The sequence below is a fragment of the Zea mays genome, chromosome 5 (assembly GCF_902167145.1).
Source record: "Zea mays cultivar B73 chromosome 5, Zm-B73-REFERENCE-NAM-5.0, whole genome shotgun sequence".
Taxonomy (NCBI): domain Eukaryota; kingdom Viridiplantae; phylum Streptophyta; class Magnoliopsida; order Poales; family Poaceae; genus Zea; species Zea mays.
In genome coordinates, this window is record NC_050100.1 from 3,659,992 (window position 1) to 3,677,709 (window position 17,718).

Sequence of the window (17,718 nt, forward strand, 5' to 3'; positions counted from 1 at the left end):
ATGGGAACAGCATCAAACCATTGTGCTTGCGTAGCTGCTTTGTTGCACACATGGCAAAGCACTGAACAGCCCTCTGTACAAATAAGTACCATTAAGGTTAAATGCCAAATTTTGGAGAAAGAGCACATGCATGCGCAATAATTTCCTTTATGGTCAATGTTTCAGGATTCCCTGTTTGTCTATATGCTAGATTAATTAGTTTGTCCATGTGCTATCTGCTTGCTATATTAATTAGTTTACCAATTGAGAACATTGTTCTTCATATAAAAATTCAAAACAAAAGACAACATCTGAACAACTCAGATTTCAAAAATACAAACCATAGGAATATAGAAGAGCTCTTAAGTTACATTTTAGCAATATGACAGCATGTGGAAGGTCAACTTTTCTCCAGGCAAGTTGGCAGGCACAGATACACAACAGTAAATACATCAAGCAGTTCCTTTTGCACTTCCTTTTACACAGGCAGGATGTCAAGGAACTAAAACTATTACAATATGATGCAATCTAAGATGCACTGTGATAAACAGACATGGTATTTAAGGTTACATATCCCCATTGTTGCAAACAGAGTAGCCTGTTAAAAACCAATTAATTAATTAAGATTATTTTGGCGTTATATGTTTCAAAGGGGGCATTTGAGCCACAAAATCGATGTGCAACAATAAGAAACACCCATGAGGGGGGAGTACTCTTCTGTTCCAAATTATATTCCACTTTTTATTTGGAACGGAGGGAGTACCTTTTGAGGTAAAAGTAGACTTTGTGGCACATGGACCTGATTTTCCAATCAAAGAATGAATAGTTGTAGCTTACAGATAAGCACCCTCCACCAATGCCATCCGAAATTTGGCTTTTAACATATCATCAGTCTGCATCATCCGTGTCAGTTGGCTCAGATGTATTTGGAAAGATTAAGAAGCTACATGGTTCCTACACCCGTACACGGTAGTGAGGTGGCGGCCTATGTGTCTTTCTTTGACTTGGGAGGGGCCTGCTGCTTCCATTCCCTGACGAGCTCCTTCCAGAGGTTCCAAATCCACAGGTTGCTGACCGCAATGGCGGTGCCGACAACCAGGATCCAGGAGATCCGCACCCACCACGGAATGACGTCGACGGCCTGGCCGGACAGGTAGAAGGCGGCCATCTTGAGGAGGAAGAGCGGGCCGGCGACGCCCCTGACGAGCGTGTAGAGCGCGTAGAAGGGCGGCGAGAGGGCGCCGTAGACGCGGGCGGCGGCGGGGGACTGGTCCCGCCAGATCCCGGCGAGCGTCCAGACGTTCTGCAGCAGGCTGGTGACCTCAGCGAGGACAAGGAGGACGAGGAGCGCGTAGGCGCCGTGGCGGACGAGGTAGCGGCAGGTCAGGAAGACGAAGAGCGTGGCGAGGTGGTGCGCGATGAAGAGGACGTCGCCCGGCAGGAAGGCGAGGTAGTGGAGCAGGTCCATGGTGAAGTAGGCGACGCTGTAGTCGAGGACGTGGTCCTGGAGGCGCGCGTTGGGCGCGGCGAAGGAGCGGGACTCCGCGGGAAGCGCGAGGATGGCCCCCGCGGCGGCCAGCGCGGCGGGGGTGCCGTGGAATAGCGAGATGAGGCAGCTGGCGCCGTCGAGCCTCTGCCGCGGCGCCCACCGCCGGAACACGACGAGCTGGCCGGCGCAGTAGATGGCGGCGTACATGGCGAGGAACGCCGGGAACAGCCACCGCTCCTCGGCGGCCAAGGACGCCAGCAAATCCATGGCCGGGCCGGGAGCCCGGCGAATCACCGCTGGATCGAGGAGGGTCTGGGGGCGGCGGCGTGGAGGCGGAGAGAGATGCCTCTGTGTTGCAGTTGCGGTTGGGTTTGGTTTGTTGCGGGTGGGGATTGGGGAAGGGGGAGACAGCGAGGCCACAAATATAAACGTGTGCCAAAGCCAAACTGAGATCCAAACGAGGAGGGTTTTTTGTTTCTTTCTTTCGTGTGATTTGAGGTGCTCAGTTTTGTCTGATTACGACCGAGGGCATATGTTTGATCCCATGCGTTAAAATAAAAGTAACTTAAGTTGAGATCGTTTAGTAGCTAAAGATCTAAACAGAAATATTTAAAAATAACTAATGATAAAAAATATCAATTTATTCACTTTTAGATCTTTATTTTTGGATATTTATATTTTTTGGAGGACTTCATTCCAAGAATTACAAATTTGATTTTCCAGATTCATCATGAAACAACTTCAACACATTGGTAAGATAAGGTTCAATAGTGTTTGACTTGCATATAGACTCTAGCTTCCATAATATTATCACACTATGCAAGTTTCCTTAATTACCCTTGATGTAGCGGGTGAAGAAAGAGACATGAATTGGTGGGTCATATAACCAATGACATATGTTGAGTATTTTTTTTGTAACTTCATGAGAATGTATGAAAACCTGTTTGATAGAAAAAGCTGAAATAGACCTGAAATTCTTTAAGTAAAGCTCTCATAAACAGGACCTTAGTTTCTAAGCAACTTTAGTTTTAGCTCCTCAGATCCAAACATGCTTCGATTATTTATATAATATATGGGTTGTGTTTAATATTTTTTTAGAAATTTATAGTACAACACCTACAACAATACATACACACTTACGATGCACGCTTGGACACTCTACCTCTACAGTTCCTCAATACTTATTTTTGGGCACTAACGTATGAGAACAGCTCTAGTGTGGCCTCACACATTAGTGACCCATCTGCAGCTACTTTCCTAAAAGTAACTACAGAGGATCTCGTTGCCTTTGGGACGGAGTATGGTAGAATACATTTTGGGATTAAGGAAGCAACTTTATTAAATACAAAGCCTGGATAGGCTTTCCAATAGACCCCTTTTGCTATGTGTCTCATGTTTTACACCCCACTGTGTACGGTGTTCAGGTGTGACCGAGAAAATGTTAGATTGGCCAACATCAAGGAACATGAGCTTACATAAAAAGCTTTCTGACGAGTACTGATGTGGTTTCTGATTTGGTTGGCATCCAATGGCGAAGTTAGAGTAAATTAGTGCAGGGTGCATATATCTTGAAGGTGCATGATAACCAAGTGTTATATATATGGTGAAAATTTGGTCTAAATCACCATTTCCGTGGGTACATATGCACCCCCTAATTTCTACGTAGCTCCACCTCTATTGGCACTTGTTTGTAGTTTGGATTGTTAATATTTACAAAACCGTCGACATGCAAGTTTTGATTGAAGTACTTTTGGTTGATGTCTAGGATACTTAGATTTTATGTTTGGTTAGTCAGATACTCAGATACCATACAAGGCTACAAGATCGAGTACACATTCTGTATACTAGCGGTAAATTGGTTGACCTCATCGTTCACAATGCTGCTTCATCACGTAGCTTCACCTGGAGAGTGAAGAGGAGATGTTGCTGCTTTCCATCGAACTTCAGCATCTAGATACAATTATGTCTCATTTTATCACTGCATTTACATTTTGTAAACTTGTTTTGATCTGCCTGAACCATCACTCCCCAATGTTGTCACTGACAAAATTCTTGTACCATATTCAGTTTACCAATAATAAGATCAACACTTTTCTGATAGCGTGCATGTGTTCAACAGCGAACTACTGAAAACTTTGAATTGTTTTGCCTCAGAACTCCTCTAACTTCTATAACTCAAATTACATATATGAACTCATCTGATTCATTCTATTTCCTGTTTTATTTATTTATCGTATTTTAGTTTAAAAAATAAATTAGTCATCGACAAATATTCGATGACGAATAAACTACGGAGGATGCAAGATAAGTCCTCGTAAAAAATGCAAGGTACCGAGAAAGTCAACACTCACCAGCATCTAAAGCAGCACTGACTTCCTTGTAAACAGAACTCAAGTTTCAGTTGAACCAACCGGAACCGTGAGAAATCAAAACGTGTATGCTGCGTTTTCGATATTTTCAGCAGAATATCGCGAACGGTTGGAGAAAGCCAACTATTCTCTCTCTATCTTTGTTTTGGCGTTATTCCTAAAAAAAAAAAAACAGAACAAAACCCCACTCCCTCGCGCTCCCTATCCGCACATGAATCGTCCTCCCTCCCGTCTCCCGAAACCTCGTCCGCCGGTTCCCGTCGCCATGGTGGTGGTAGTGTCCACCTCCCTATGCTCCTTCCTGCCCGCGCACCCGTTCAGCCTCGCGCGCCCTCGCCGTCCCCACCCAACGAACCCGACCGCCAAACCCCTCTCCCGTACCCTCTCCATCCGCTGCATCGCCACAACCGCGGCGGGACCCCCGCCGCTCCCACCGCCGAAGCTGGTCCGCTGCCCAGCTCTCGACCGCCAGGCGGCGCGCGCAAGCCGACTCCGCTTTGCGCGCAAGCTCCTCACCCTCCTCCTCTCCAAGCCGCGCCATTTCCTCCCGCTCCGCGTGCTCAACCGCTGCCGCCGCTTCCTCGGCCTCCCGCGCCGCGGCCGCCCGCTCATCCCCATGGTCCTCCGCTACCCGACCCTCTTCCGCCTCTTCCAGGCCCACACCTCCCTCCCGCTCTCCCCGTCCCTCTCCACCCTCGCGGTCGCGCTCACTCCCGCCGCCGAGGCGCTCGCCGCCGATCTTGCGGCGCTCCGCGCCACCGGCACAGGCGCAGGCGCGCTCGCCGCCAAGATCCACCGCCTTCTCCTCATGACCCCGCGCCGAAACATTCCGGTGAACAGGCTCGTCCACCTCGCCCCCGACCTCGGCTTTTCCATGGACTTCCGCGCGACGCTTTGCCCCCGCCACCCGGACCTCTTCAGACTCGTGAACACCTCCCGCGGCCACGCACTCCAGCTCGCTGATCCCCCGCCAACGCCCCCTCCGCCGCCCCTCTCTCTTCGCCCCGCCGCGCCGCCCGACCGCCTCATGGACCGGCCGCGGAGGTTTCCGCACCTCCCGCTCCGCCGCGGGCTTAACCTCCGCCGGGTGCACCGGGACTACCTCCTGCGGTTCCATAGCCTTCCCGAGGTGTCCCCGTTCGAGCCACTGGATGAGGGCGCTAGTCTGGAGATGTTGGAGCGGCGGGCGTGTGCTGTGGTGCGGGAGGTGCTGGCCATGACGGTGGAGAAGCGGACGCTGGTGGATCACCTCACGCACTTCAGGAAAGACCTTGGCTTGCCAAACCGGCTGCGCGCCATGCTGGTGCGACATCCAGAGCTGTTTTATGTCAGTGTGAAGGGGGTGCGTCACTCAGTGTTCCTTGTGGAGGCGTTTGATGATGATGGGAGGCTCCTAGTGGAGGATGAGATGCTGGTTGGGAGGGATAGGCTGGAGGAGCTTGTTCGGGAGGGAAAGCGGATGAGGCGTGCTCGGAAGAAAGGTGTTCTCACGTTCGATGGTGACAGTGATGAGGATGAAGATGATGATGCAGCAGAAGAGGAAGGTTCATTAAAGGTGGATGATGAATTTGGGGACTTGTTTGAGGATGGTGTCATTGGGGAGGACTGGGAGGAGGTAGGCGATGGAGGTGGAAGTGATGCATATGAAGAGTACGATGCTGAATCAGGTGACATGGAGGAGTTTTGGGTCAAGAAGGCTGTGGCTCAAGGACTGGTTGGCAATGGTAATGAGCAGGATGTTTGGTGAGTGCATCAGCTTGTGGGACTGCTCAGGAAGTTAACGAAGATTGAGAATTCCTCAAGTGTGCTTTTCTCAGCAATGCACATAAACCAGTAAGCATCAGTACATATCCGGGTATCTTGGACCTCTTGGTCCCATTTGCCGCCTGTCTGTTGGTACTTGCAAGGTATGAATGTATATACCGCTCGTTTGATTCTGGCTATGCACGGTTATTTCTACATGCATGATAAACATGTTGCTAATCAATAGGATTAGGGGGATGCAAAGGTTGAAAAGTTTTGTTGCATAGCATGGTTTGTAATCTTAGGCCGCTGCTTTATAGGAGTAGGTTGAACATGGATGTTTGATTTGCTGTTAAATAACAAATATGACATCTAAAAACTCTCAAGTAACTTTATCATATTTATGTGCTGCCTTGTATGCTTCTCATTGAGCAGAGCCAAAAGGTCTTGAGTTCGACGCAACCTCTCTGGGTAAGGCTTGCCACCATTATTCCTTCCTCAGAGGCTCAGACCCCACTCATGTGGGAGCCGTCAGCACTGAGTTTGTCATTGTATTCTTCTCATTAAGCAGACAATGATTTTGATCTGCCAGCCACCCAGCCTGCCTCGATTGCATGGGTAGACAACTCTTGTTTGTATCAAGGCTCCCGATTGGCACTTCCTCATCTTCCTCCAGCAATAAAATAAATAATAAAAACCACAAATGCTGAATCACGTTTAATGTACCTTAATCTTCCTAGGCTCTAGTCAGTGGCCTAGGTCCTAACACTTTTTGGAACTTTGTGAAGACAGACAGATGAAGCGGCTCCGTTATCCTTTTACTTTGTTCTGGAGAGGAGCTATTTGGACAGTCACGATGTCCGTCCTCCAGGGCACTGTTTCTGCTTTGATGCTTATGTGAGACTTTTAAACCCACTTTTGAACTCTAATCCTTTGATAAACTTAGTTCGCCTCTCTAACCAAACATCTCGGGCTGAATCAGTCTATAACCCAAAATAATGCATGTGACAATTTTCATTTAATAACTAGCCAGTTGCACGTGCTTTGCTACGGTTGTTATATATCATATAAACATGTATTGAGATATTTATTCAAATATAATTATTGTTTATTTCTAAACACTAAGGTACGTGAGGTCTGGTGGTCAGCCCCAAATTTCTGGAGTAGGGGGGCATAGGTTCGAGTGCTCGCTCTGCACTATTGTTTTGCGGGTTGGAGAACCAGCCGGGGCGAGTGGGGCAGACCCAGAGTGTCAGCACGGAGGGTGAAGCCGTGTTAGCACGAGGTGCCCACATTAGGTTTTTAATAGAGTTGTATAGATTATCTTAAAAATTTATAGTACATAATGAGCATTGCAATTGCAATGATCACATGTGTATTGTGAACTTTTTGCGGTTGCATCCGTTCTTTTGGTTGTTACCTGAAGTCCTGAACACATTTGCATTGTTGTTTTTTTGTTGTGGAATCGTATTATAGTTTGTTTCACGTACTGCAATGTAACAATGATTTATTCCTTTTTCTTGTTCATGGTTCCGTTGGCTTCAAAGCTTGTATGTCGTTTGTATATCTAAGCACAGTACTGCTCATTGCATTTGGGTTTCATGGATTTTGTCTTCATTATCTTATATTTGTTATGCACCCTCATTTTTTGTGCAGGAGGCATGCTCTCTTACTTCCCAAGATCTCTTGCACGGAAACACATCCAAAGATAGCACAGCTTCTAGAACATCACAAACCTAATGTGTCACTTCTTATGCTAAAGTGTGCAGAGTGCGATAGCTTCTCTGCTACAGAAAACTTTGAAAAAGATGGCGTTTCATCTCTTAAGGAGGCAGCCACTGTATCCGTGTTAGAGTTGAATGTGCCCTCCTGTCAGAAGCGTTTATGTATTATAGGAGGTACTGCTCTAAGGTGAAAGAGCAATGCTCAGCAGATATGATACATGCTGAGGATGCATTCAAAAGCTCTTGGATTTATCATGCTGAGGTGATGATGGCTGAGTTTTGTACTGTCTGCATTGAAAAGAATTTAATTGATAAAATGATTGATCTGCCCTGGGATTCCGAGGAAGACAAACATCTTCACAAGTTCCTCTTCAACTCTGCTCGAGAAGTGCGCATGAAACCAAATGATAGTCTGCTTGTTGTCTACTACCTTGGGGTAAATATTCTGATTTTCTTTCCTTTTCTTTGTATTTGAAACCAGATTAAGAGGCATCCAGGAAATTACTAGTGGAACTAAAACTCTAGGATATCCTGGTATGATGAAATTGTCGGGCTCATTTGTGTCATTTCTCATACTGATTTATTGCATCTGTTTTATTTGACATGCACATCTTTCAGATATATTGAAATTACAAATATGATGCTGGTGTAGCATTTTTTTCCCATGCATACAGAGTCTGTCGTATATGATTATTTTAATCTAGGACAAAAATTGGTGCTTATGATTTCTTATATATATATATATATATATATATATATATATATATATATATATATATATATATATATATATATATATGCATATTCAAAAAGATTCACTAAAAGCATCTCACGATGCTGTACTACTTTTAGAAGGCATGGTTAAAGGTTTCCTCAACACCTAACTTCTTGCTTTGCTCTCTTCAACACAGAATAAATATGTGGCGCTTGCGTCAAATTTATGCGATGTGCTTTGATTTTCTTCGCCCATACAGATACAGGTCTCTGGATATGCTGAGAAACCTTTCATCTTAAATGGAACTGGTGTAGCCCAAAATGGCCCTGCTAAAAGGTCTGTCTCTGGATATGCTGGCTACCAGCCAAGGATAACATCTTGATTCTGCACGCTGGTTTGTGGCGATATGTTTCGTCGTGGTCCTGGTTTTAATTTGGGAGTTCAAAATGTAATATCAGTGGAATGAAATTCGTGCGTTTTGAGTAGCTCGGGGTATAGAATTTGAATCTGACTACGTTTCAAATACTAGAGTTAGATGACTGCAGTGGCTGGCTTCCAGCTTCTTTATTATTTTTGTCTATTATTCTCCTATCTGTCAATGTGGCCGGTTTACAGTCAATTAGCGCTAACAGAGGCTACATCATTCAGTGACAAAAAAAAATAGTGAATGGTGAAGGTATACAAACTGAGCTGTGTGTTGTGATAATATTCGTCAGTATTCTCAACGGGTATCTAAACCATTTTGTTTCGTCGTCACTAATACGCTGTGGCGGGTTCAGGAATTGAATCAAAGAATGCTAGTAAGATAAAGCTAAAACCACACCGTCCTTCTTTACAGCCAGCAAGAGCGAGGGTCGCGACGCGAGCAGCTTGCGTGCAGGCATTCACACGGTTTTGCAGGGCAATCACCATCGTCATGCATTGCAAGCACACAAAACAAATTCTACTTACAAGTTACAAGCAAAGCAAGACTACTCGTGTCTTGTGCTACTCCAGCATTCTTTGTCAGCACACGCTGCTGCACCCATCTACAATACGTACGTTGTACGTGCATCTTTCTTCTACAATCACAAGCCCAAGAATCACAGCTCCAGCTGAGGGTTCACCGTGTAATGGAAACAGAACGTGGAGGTGGAATCTAATGACCTGACTGACTGTCTGACCAACCAACAAAAACCCCGCACAGCAAAACAAGCAAGCAAGCAAAGAGACGGACGAACACCAGCACCACCACTACACTCGGCGGCCTACCGTGTGTCGGCGCCGAGGGACCCGTCCTTCTGGAGCTTCAGGCTCAGGTTGCTGAACCGCTGCCGCGAGTACTGCCGGGAGGCCTTCCTCCAGTCAGTGCCGGCCTTCATCATCGCCGCGAACTCGTCGTAGCCTATCTTCCCGTCCTGACAGAAGAAAAAAAAAATGACACCTTGTTGTTAGGTCGGCTACTTTTAATTACTCGAAAATCACAATCACATCGCGTGACACGCCCCTCACGCCCGCCTTATCCTATCCTTCCAACACTGTTCTCAGTCCCAGACGCTGGCTATTCTATAACAATGCAGGTTTATTGCAGTCAACTACTATGCATTAGTCAAATAAATTAAGTCCCTGCCTGGCAACTAGCAGCATCTGGACCTTGACCGGGTCATGCGACCATGGACTAAGGCATACGGAGTACTTCAAAAAAAAACCCCAGAAACTACCGTTCAAGTGTATAAGTGGATTGTCTACCTTCCCCCAACAGATTAAACTTTTATGTTAAACTGGTTGGTTATCAGTGCGTCCACTCTAACGTGATATCAAAGCAAAGCTAGAGATCCGCAATCGATAATACGAGTTTGTTGCTTAGCATTTCTAAGAACAAAGTACACTAGCGTTTTACCAACACAAGTGTTGTACAGGCTAAACCTTTTTTTTTCTGCCTAGGGAGGTAGATTTTGCTGACCTTATCTGTGTCCACGTCCCGGATGATGCCACCGATGATGTCTTCATCACTGCCATCCAGTTCATCAGCCAGTGCCTCTCTAAGCTCCTCGATCTCTATGTACCCACTCTTATTCCGGTCGAAGTATGCGAAGGCCTTCTGGATGTGTTCGTCGTTGCCTATCTTCCTCACGTGGACAGACACCGTGACGAATTCCTCGTAATCTAAGGTCCCGTTTCTGTCGACGTCGGCCTGCAGAGCGTTGGAAGTAGCATTTAGTTAACGAGTTTGTCTTGTCCAGGATATTTTAGCACTACGTAGTGTAGAGTGTCTTTGCTAATAAGGAGTAAGTAACTCACAGCATCCATCAGTATCTGAAGGTCTGAATCATGCATTTGGTTTCCCAGCTTACGGAGGCCGGCCTTGAATTCCTCGAATGTTAGCTTGCCGTTCTTGTTCACGTCCATCTTATCGAACATTTGCTTTATGTCAGCTACTTCCTCCGCAGACAGATGCTCAGCAATCACCTGCAGATGGCCAAGCATAAAATCAGACCACTTTAACAAGATGATCCCCCATGTACCATTCTTCTTGTATTTTACGTGCGCCTTCTATGTCCAGTAAGGAAGGTGGTTATGTCTGCTACCAACATGCAACAAATCTTACCCTTAGTGCTTTCTTCTTTAACTTGTTCATCGCAGCAAATTGCTGCAGTCTTGCTCGGACAGTATCGCCAAGAGAAACGTCTGGCGTGTTTTTAGAGTCATGTAGCCATGGATGCTCTGCCCATTCAACTATCATTGTCAGAAAAGCAATGAAAGAATAATTTCATACATACAATTAGTAAAACCAAAGTAATTTCGAGCATCGTATTCCAATAAAATACACTATAACAGAATAATACAAGTACAGGACATTAACTCTTTTGAATAGCAAATCACACTCGCATAGTCATATAAATCTTCTGTGTTTGTACAACTCCCAGAATGAGAATTTTAAGGGAAGTCTGGCTCATGTCAGCCAATACGTGATTCTGCCACATCACCAATTAAGACCTCAATTTTCCCTAACAAATAACAATCATAGCATCCTTAAACTCATGGTGCGATAGGAATATGTGATAGTGAGGCTTACCAAGTACTTGTGCTGCAGTAAACCGTGTCAATGGATTTGGGTCAAGCATGCGCCTGACAAGATCTTTAGCAGGCTCAGATACTCTGGGCCATGGTTCTCTTTTGAAATCTACCACAGATCGTATGATTGCCTGCGCTACTCCCTGTTCGGTTTCTGCGTAGCATCATGAATATGGGATTACGATGGTGTTCTAACTTACAGTATTAACACGCATGCATTCCAGACCAGAATTTGAAAGTTACCTGCCCAAAATGGTGGTACACCACAAAGAAGTATGTAAAGTATCACTCCAGCACTCCAGACATCAACTTCAGGGCCATAGTTTCGCTTCAGAACCTCTGGGGCCATGTAGTATGGACTGCCTACAATTTCCGTAAATCGCTCACCTAAATGCGAAAGCCAACAACTATTCTGTAAAGATATGCATATGTCCAATATACTGCATCAATGAAGTTGGTTCTATTTTGCTGGGAAATGAAGCACACTATAATGGGAAACTACATACAGACACTCCTCTTTCTTGTTTTCCATAGGCACAAGTGCACAACAAATGCCATGCGTCCAGAAATTAATTGAATTGATTGCTCATTAGTTGTTCGTGAAAACATACCAGGCCTGAAGAACACAGACAGGCCAAAATCAATTGCTTTTAGAGGGGAACTGTCCTTGCTTGCATATAAAAAGTTCTCTGGTTTAAGATCCCGGTGCATGACGCCATGCCTGTGGCACTTCTGCACAATGAAAAGAACAATGATTAATGTCACGAGACATGGAATGAAGCAAAAAATCAAGTTATACTGTTTCTGTAAAAAAAAACAAAAAAAAACAGTGCAATGAATAAAGTAGAAAAAATGATGTTGTGTTGCCAATGTAACTCTACTACAGATATTTGTAGTAAAATGTGTTTGACTAAAATAGTTCCTCAAAGCTAATTTACTACGATCTAATCAAGCTAATTTATTACGACCTAATCAAGCTAATTTATTACGATCTAATCAAGCATTTATTGCAAAAACTAGAACCAAAGGTTGAAAACCCATTGAAGCTTATCTGGCTCAGCTGAAAGCACGTTTCATGGTCGTCAGATGAGACAAAAATGATCAATACCCGTTCATGATTCATGACCAGTCACCAATTCATCAAAATATCAGCCAGTGCCAACTTGAGCAATAAGCAAAGAGGTTTCCTAGTCTGACTGTCTGAACTCTAATTTCGTATAAATGAATACAAAAGAGTAACAGACACTACTAGTAGCAACCATGCAACTTTAGTACTAGTACTGTAGTAAACAAGAAGCTAGTAGTAGTAGCAAACAAGAACCAAGAAAAGGGAAGAGAGAGATGCTCACCTGGACGACCTCAACGATGGTTCGCATGACGGCGGCGGCGGCGCGCTCGGTGTAGTGCCCGCGGGCGACGATCCTGTCGAAGAGCTCCCCTCCCTCGCAGAGCTCCATGACGAGGTGCACGGCGTCTCGGTCCTCGTAGGCGGCGCGGAGGCTGACGATGTTGGGGTGCGGCGGCATGTGGCGCATGATGTCCACCTCCCGGCGCACGTCCTCCACGTCCACGGGCGTGCGCAGCTTGCGCTTGGATATGGACTTGCACGCGTAGCGCGCCCCCGTGGCGGGCTCCGTGCACAGGTACGTGACGCCGAACTCGCCGCGCCCCAGCTCGCCGCCCAGCTCGTACTCCGCGCCGAGGTCCCGCCCCGTCGGGTCCCGCAGCACCACCAGGCCCGGGCGCGCCGGGGGCGGCGGCGGCGCCGCCGCGCCGCGGTTGTAGGCGACGTTGTAGGGGTTCTCCTTCTGCTTCTTGGGGCGGGTCTTGCCGCTTCCCTCCGTCGACGGCGCGGCGCAGCAGTTGCCCATGGTCGCCGCGGCCTCCTGGAAGCAGCGAAAATTTTAGGGGAAATCGGTGCCCAGTGAGCTAGCTAGTTTGGACTTGCAGTTCAGCGGAGGCGGCGACTGACTGGCTGAAAGGGAACGAACAGCGCGAATTGGAGCTGGGGGAAATTCCGTAGGCTTTGTTTGTACTGGGGCTTGGCGTGTGAGCTAGGGCGGGGGCGGGTGACTCCACTGGTTCTGGAAGCGGGCACTATAAAAGCCAGCGGCCAGCGCAAACTAGTAGGAAAGCTGCAAACTTTCTCGTGGTTTTTTTTTTTTGTGTGGAGAAGACTGCCAGTTGAGCGAAAAGATCCGGCCTTTTTCGGGGACTTGGTGGAGATGGTGGAGGTTTCAGCGGAACCAGTACTATGGAATGGATAGGATAGATCCCAGGAACGGAGCAGCTGGAAATGCGTGAGTCAGCAGTCAGCAGTCAGCACTCAGCAGAACAAGGGCAAGGGGAAATAAACACTGGTCAGCTACTGTCCAAGAACAGATTTTTTCCCCCACCCAACAGATTCTGACTGGAGTGCAGACTGTACAGTAGTAGAACGGGATTGGATTGACATAAAGATCAACGGACGAAAGGGATTATTTTTCAAAATCGAACCGCAGGAGATCTTTTTTGGAACGCCGCTGTCCTGCAGAAGACTCCGAGGTTTGAAAGGCGGACACTTGTCCGGGAGAGACTTTGGGTGGGTGGAATTGGAAAGTGGAATCAGACTATCTTCAGCGGTTCCCCCTAAATTTGCACCTCTATATCCCACTACAGCGCCACATCAGCACACTCTCTTCCTCTATATCTCCTCCCTCTGCAGCGGTTCCCCTATATCATTCCTTTATACCCAACTACGAACATAAAATATCAATTTCCATACACATTCATCATCTATTAATATTTTTTTCACCACTGATAAATACCGGTGTGCACACATATCAAGAGAAGGGGGCCGTTTGGCGCGTCCCTAGCTGCAGAGGGAGCTCTCTAGCTGTAGAGGGAGAGAGAAGCCAGCGACCATATAGAGGGAGGCGTAGCGTGGACCGTTGTAGAGAAAAGGAGTACTCTGTAGCCGCTACAGGTAGAGGGGAGGGTCTCTGGCGGGAACCGTTGAAGGTAGTCTCAGACGTCGTCGACACGCGATGGATTGGAAAAGAGGGTTCGGTAAGCAGAGGAAAGCGATGTTTTTCTTATGAATCGTGACTTGGAGCACCTTTTTGTTTTATTGAAACACTTGCCTAGGGGCTAGGGCGCGCTGCCCAGGTCAGGTGTGTTTCATTTTCTCCATGCAGCGTCGGGGTAGTGTTCGTGTTAACGAGTGAATGGAAAAAAAAAGACATGTTAAGCTAACGAGCCAGCTCAGCTCGGCTCGTTAAGGTAACGAGCCACAGAGTCAGCTCGGCTCGGCTCGTTAACGAGCTCGAACTGGCTCGTTAAGCTCGCGAGCCAGAACAGAAAAAAAATGTACATAATAATTATTTTTTAGTTAATTTTAAACTAATTTAACAATAGAAAATAGTAATTATACTCATCGTTTCACAAACCACGTCAATATAACACCAAATTAGCACAATTCATCACTCATTAATTCACAATTCACATACATCTTCATCAGTTTAACTCATAATTATATTTGCATAGACCAAATTAACATATTGACATAGTTAATTAATCATCAGTTTAATTAATAGGCCATAGACACCTCACATATATATAGCATGTTCATCAATTATTCTGTAAATGATATGCATATAGTTTCGTTTTGCTAGAATATGTTAGCTCGTTTAACTCGCGAGCTGGCTCGTTAACGAACCGAGCTGGCTCGTTAACGAACCGAGCTAGGATGTCAGCTCAGCTCGTGAAAAAATTCAAACGAGCCGATCCGAGCCGAGCCGAGCTGACCATGAACCGAGCGAGCCAGCGAGCCACGAGTATTTCGTCCAGCCCTAGCTTCAGCTCACTTCATTTTTGCACAATAGCCCTCCCACCAGTCCAAATTATTTTTTTTGGTCCTGTCCTCAATCCCTAGCCACGTACAGGAGAGATAAACTATATAAGGGTCTTTCTGAAAAACAACATATAAACCGTTTTGCCAAATGATTTTTCAGAATGGCTTTGGCTCATCTAAATAAGTGGTTTCACCTCGTGAGCCAGAGCCAAAGCCGTTTTTGGAGAAGTCATAGCCCTGCCAAAGGGCCCCTCAGACGTCGTCGACAAGCGATGGATTGGGAAAGAGGGTTCGGTAAGCAGAGGAAAGCGATGTTTTTCTTATGAATCGTGACTTGGAGCACCTTTTTGTTTTATTGAAACACTTGCCTAGGGGCTAGAGCGCGCTGCCCAGGTCAGGTGTGTTTCATTTTCTCCATGCGGCGTCGGCATGCACATTAGACCTCAAGATCCGCAGCAGTCTAAGAAGAGGTCGTCGGGGTAGTGTTCGTGTTAATGAGTGAATGGAAAAAAAGACATGTTTGTTTGGTCGTCAACCTTGGCCGCCATGGAGTCATCGGCTATTCTATTCGCCAGTCGTTGGTTGACAAGCGGGACTCCTTGACGAGATCAACGTTCGATTGAACCACCAGTGGGAGTGCGGGTGCAGCAGAAGCTTCCGTTCAGTCCAGTTCAAGCTTCGCCTGACTGACAGGAAGGCCGAGCGATCAATAACACGAACTGGACTTCGTCAGGGTCCAGAATCAATAACACGAGGATGGAAGCAGGAGGCGCGGTCCAGATTCCAGAATCCGTCCTTCTGTACATTTCGTCAGGTTCCAGAATCCAACACCAGAGGGATCAAGATGTTCAATGTGCTGACACCTGCTGCAGTTTTGCCTGGGGGGCCTGGAATCTGTTCTACTCGCCCTCTTCTTCTCCAGCACGTTTATTTAGGGGATATTTGGTTTCTAGGGACTAAGGCTGTCTCCAGCAGCGTCTCCTAAATTTCGTCACCTAAAGGAATATTCCCTGTACTTTACAAGACACTCTAAAAGATTCTGTCCTCTATATCTTCTGTGTCTCCAGCAACGTCCCCTAAATTCGATCCCCTAAAGCTACAGTGTTAACAGAATTCGTTTTTTCTTTTCTTTTTCTGTTTTCTTTGTTTTGTACCCATTTAATGGTACTGAAAGGATGCTAAAAATTTTGTAATGAATAAAATTTCAAATAATAATCTAAAAACTAAGGTTCATTAATAATTTCGAAATTTACAAAACAAATAACATTGCAATTTATGTTCTGTGCAATTATTGTGGAAAAAACGTGACAACATATTTGAATCGTACGAAAAAAATGTTTACGAATTCACATGCTTCCACCGTAAGCCACGACACTTCTTCAACAAGCCATTGTGTAGCTTCGGCTGCACGACAAGCGCATGGCTTCTCTCCGAAGCGTATCCCTTCTATAAATAATCACTACTTCAACACTTCACTCACACTTCGCATACACTCATCCACAACAATGGACCGGTTCGTAGATTCCAATATTTTTCTTAGGATGGCACAAGACATGGAAGATGAAGACCATGAGCTCGAGGTTGCGACGTACCAACATCGTAGGCGTCATGCACTTAACGAGCGTCGGTACGCTGGTTCCATTCCCGGTCGTGTTCGAATCCATCGTGACCATATCAGTGGTGATGCAAGAATCCGAGCCGACTACTTTTGCGCCCAACCGGTTTACACGGATGCACAATTTCGAAGGAGGTATGTTTATTCATACGCACATGTATTAACGTCCATAGTACGTATTTGACAATTGTACTAAAAAAAGTTTGCAATATAGGTTTCGCATGCGTCGCCATGTGTTTGAGCGTCTCGTTCTTGCTGTGCAACAAGTGGATCTGTACTTCGTTCAACGTCCAAACTGTGCCGGTGAGCTAGGCCTATCTGCCCTTCAGAAAGTTGTTGCTGCCGTACGTATCCTTGCATACGGTGTTCCTGCTGATGCCGTTGACGAGTACGTACGAATTGGAGAATCTACAGCACATGAGGCTTTGAAACACTTTTGCACTGTCATACAAACTACTTTTGGGGGGTACTATCTTAGGAAACCTACTCCTGCTGATATCGCTAGGCTTCTCCATGTTGGAGAATCACGCGGCTTTCCTGGTATGCTTGGTAGTGTCGATTGCATGCATTGGGAGTGGCGTAACTGCCCAACTGCATGGAAGGGGATGTTTACCGGTCGTGGTAAACACCCTACAATGATCCTCGAAGTTGTTGCCTCATATGACTTATGGATTTGGCATGCATACTTCGGCATGCCAGGTAGCTGTAACGACATCAATGTTCTTCAGCGTTCTAACTTGTTCGATTCGCATCTTCATGGTGATAGTCCACCAGTGAGTTTCTCCGTCAATGGACACACCTACAACATGGGATATTACCTAGCAGATGGTATTTATCCGGACTGGCCAGCGTTTGTGAAGACAATCCGTCATCCGTATGATGTGAGGACCCAACATTTTGCCACTGTTCAAGAGTCTGCTAGAAAAGACATTGAACGAACATTTGGAGTACTACAGAAGCGATGGGCCATAGTTCGTGGTCCTGCATATGGTTGGTCTCCACAACACATTGGAGATATCATGAAAACATGCATCATATTGCACAACATGATCGTAGAAGATGAAGGACCTTCGTCTATGAACACAAGCTTTGACAACATCGGAGTTCTGGCGGATACTAGTCATGGTTCATTTTCCGAGCGCAATGAGTATATCAACAACAGGTACGACCAACTACATGATCCAGTGAAATATAATCA

At 46.1% G+C, this 17,718-nt stretch overlaps 3 protein-coding genes across 7 annotated transcripts; 1 reads left to right on the forward strand and 2 right to left on the reverse strand.

Annotated features, from left to right (window-relative positions):
- Positions 1-768: 768 nt before the first annotated feature.
- LOC100274425 (DNA-binding storekeeper protein-related) lies at positions 769-1,852 on the reverse strand. The gene has a single exon (NM_001148784.1). It carries the CDS (start codon positions 1,733-1,735, stop codon positions 965-967), a length of 771 nt encoding a protein of 256 aa, NP_001142256.1. The 5' UTR covers positions 1,736-1,852; the 3' UTR covers positions 769-964.
- Positions 1,853-4,023: 2,171 nt separating this feature from the next.
- Positions 4,024-8,602, forward strand: LOC103625789 (protein WHAT'S THIS FACTOR 1, chloroplastic). Of its 5 annotated transcripts, none has more exons than XM_008646190.4 (4): positions 4,024-5,744; positions 6,369-6,477; positions 7,237-7,740; positions 8,279-8,602. In XM_008646190.4, the coding sequence occupies exon 1, from the start codon at positions 4,049-4,051 to the stop codon at positions 5,582-5,584; it is 1,536 nt and encodes a 511-aa protein (XP_008644412.1). In that variant the 5' UTR covers positions 4,024-4,048; the 3' UTR covers positions 5,585-5,744; positions 6,369-6,477; positions 7,237-7,740; positions 8,279-8,602. The 5 variants fall into 5 exon arrangements, with proteins under 5 accessions (XP_008644412.1, XP_008644413.1, XP_008644415.1 ...); XM_008646191.4 differs by having other exon boundaries at positions 6,373-6,477; XM_008646193.4 differs by having other exon boundaries at positions 4,024-6,477; positions 8,216-8,602.
- A 346-nt stretch (positions 8,603-8,948) lies between these two features.
- Positions 8,949-13,125, reverse strand: LOC100193514 (Calcium-dependent protein kinase 7). The gene is made up of 8 exons (NM_001138626.1): positions 12,423-13,125; positions 11,685-11,805; positions 11,317-11,460; positions 11,075-11,227; positions 10,607-10,722; positions 10,300-10,467; positions 9,962-10,192; positions 8,949-9,416 (listed from the first exon to the last, which is right to left on the reverse strand). The coding sequence occupies exons 1-8, from the start codon at positions 12,942-12,944 to the stop codon at positions 9,267-9,269; spliced, it is 1,605 nt and encodes a 534-aa protein (NP_001132098.1). The 5' UTR covers positions 12,945-13,125; the 3' UTR covers positions 8,949-9,266.
- Positions 13,126-17,718: the final 4,593 nt, after the last annotated feature.

Excerpts from the sequence above, each read along its gene's own strand:
- LOC100274425 (NM_001148784.1), bottom strand. The coding sequence starts at position 1,735 with ATGGATTTGCTGGCGTCCTTGGCCGCCGAGGAGCGGTGGCTGTTCCCG.
- LOC103625789 (XM_008646193.4), top strand. The coding sequence starts at position 4,049 with ATGAATCGTCCTCCCTCCCGTCTCCCGAAACCTCGTCCGCCGGTTCCC.
- LOC100193514 (NM_001138626.1), bottom strand. The coding sequence starts at position 12,944 with ATGGGCAACTGCTGCGCCGCGCCGTCGACGGAGGGAAGCGGCAAGACC. Across the intron at positions 10,468-10,606 it reads TAAAGAAGAAAGCACTAAGG|GTGATTGCTGAGCATCTGTC; the intron begins GTAAGATTTGTT and ends GGCCATCTGCAG. Across the intron at positions 9,417-9,961 it reads GGGACGTGGACACAGATAAG|GACGGGAAGATAGGCTACGA; the intron begins GTCAGCAAAATC and ends TTCTTCTGTCAG.